Source organism: Monodelphis domestica, chromosome 6 (assembly GCF_027887165.1).
Source record: "Monodelphis domestica isolate mMonDom1 chromosome 6, mMonDom1.pri, whole genome shotgun sequence".
Classification (NCBI taxonomy): Eukaryota; Metazoa; Chordata; class Mammalia; order Didelphimorphia; family Didelphidae; genus Monodelphis; species Monodelphis domestica.
Genome location: NC_077232.1, coordinates 18163282 through 18164990, shown reverse-complemented (window position 1 = coordinate 18164990; position 1709 = coordinate 18163282). Strand labels below are relative to the sequence as shown.

At 38.1% G+C, this 1709-nt stretch overlaps 1 protein-coding gene across 1 annotated transcript; it reads right to left on the bottom strand.

The window, feature by feature from the left end:
- Positions 1-466: 466 nt before the first annotated feature.
- LOC100026938 (olfactory receptor 5B12-like) lies at positions 467-1402 on the bottom strand. The gene has a single exon (XM_001377354.3). The coding sequence runs from the start codon at positions 1394-1396 to the stop codon at positions 467-469; it is 930 nt and encodes a 309-aa protein (XP_001377391.2). The 5' UTR covers positions 1397-1402.
- Between the last annotated feature and the right edge of the window lie 307 nt (positions 1403-1709).

Genomic DNA, 1709 nt, shown 5'->3' with positions numbered 1-1709 from the left:
GAATAAGTGATATTCCACTCGTCTTTTCTGCAAAAATAATACAGAGATGTTAACTCACATTTCCAAATCACTCAACCATAGTCTGCCCAGATTCACATGAAGAGTTAATAGCAGACACATAAGGGCTGATGTTTACAAACAGCATAACTTTCTGTGATATAGGTATTCCATTAAAGTTCTTCTGAAAAAGTGAACAGACATTAAACTTCAAAAATCTCATCAATTGATAGATGAAGTAAAAAAACAACGAGATTACCCAAATTCCTGAAAATTATACAGTACTAAATCAGGTACTAGAAATCAATAAGGCAAAATGTTTTTGAAATTCAAGATGGAAAAATAGAATTTACTGCACACGATCTCTGAAAAATGAAAGGTGTGTGAGCCCAGAAGATATTGTATATTAAAGAAAATAGAATAGAAGACAAATACTTGAGTAATTTACTCTATAATTAATACGGGATGGCTAGCGAAGGCTTTGTCTCCCCATGATTTTTCTAAAAGCACTGCTGACTTCCTTATTCCTCAGACTATAGACCAGAGGATTCAACATGGGGATGACCATGGTGTAGAACACTGACGCCACTTTGTCTGTGTCCATGGAATGGCTAGAGCTAGGTTGTAAGTACATGAAAAGTACTGTTCCATAAAATAGGGATACAGCTGTGAGATGGGAAGCACACGTAGAGAACGCTTTCTGGCGGCCCTCAGCTGAACGCATCCTCAAAATGGCCATGAAAATGGAAAAATAGGATTTCACAATGAAAAAAAGGGCAAAAGATGTATTGAAAGTAACAGCAAAAAAGACAATCAATTCATGGATGTATGTGAGAGAGCAGGAGATAGCAAAGAGGGGTGGAATATCACAGAAAAAGTGACGAATCACATTGGAATTACAAAAATAGAGACTAAAGGTGTTTCCTGTGTAAAGGGAAGAAAAAAGAAAACCACAGATATAGGATCCAATAACCAGACGGGCACATACATTGGGTGTCATAGTGGTGGCATAATGAAGAGGCTTACATACAGCTACCTGGCGATCATAGGCCATAGCAGCCAGGAGATAACTTTCAATAACAGCAAAATACAGAAAGAAGAACATTTGTGCAGCACATCCATTATAGGAGATGGTTTTGTCTCCTGGGAAGAATCCAGCCATCACTTTGGGAGTAATGGCAGAAGAGTAGCCCAGATCTGACAGAGAGAGGTTACTGAGGAAAAGGTACATGGGTGTGTGGAGACGGGAGTCCCATAATATCAGGACTATCATGCCCAGATTCCCTACTAGGGTGATGAGGTAGATGACAGTAAATATTATGAAGAGGGGGACCTGAAGTTCAGGAGCATCTGTCAATCCCACAAGGATGAACTCCTTCACCTCTGAGCCATTCTCCATGAATGGGTGTACTGATTTGGGTGATTCTCCTGGGAAAGAGAACAACAATCAGCAGAATAAACTATGGCAGTTATCATGATTTTGTGAGAGTGATAGAATCATATTTTGTATAATGGACCTGGACAAATGACCTAATATATCAGCCACAGTTTCTCATCTCTAAAATAGACATAATAATAACACCTACTCTTTCTGGGCTATCATAAAAATCAAACAATATTTTTAAAATATACATTGTTATGTGAGCCTTGAAGTGCCAAATAAATGCAAGCTCTCATTTTCATCTATCTGAATATAACATGAAACCTTATGA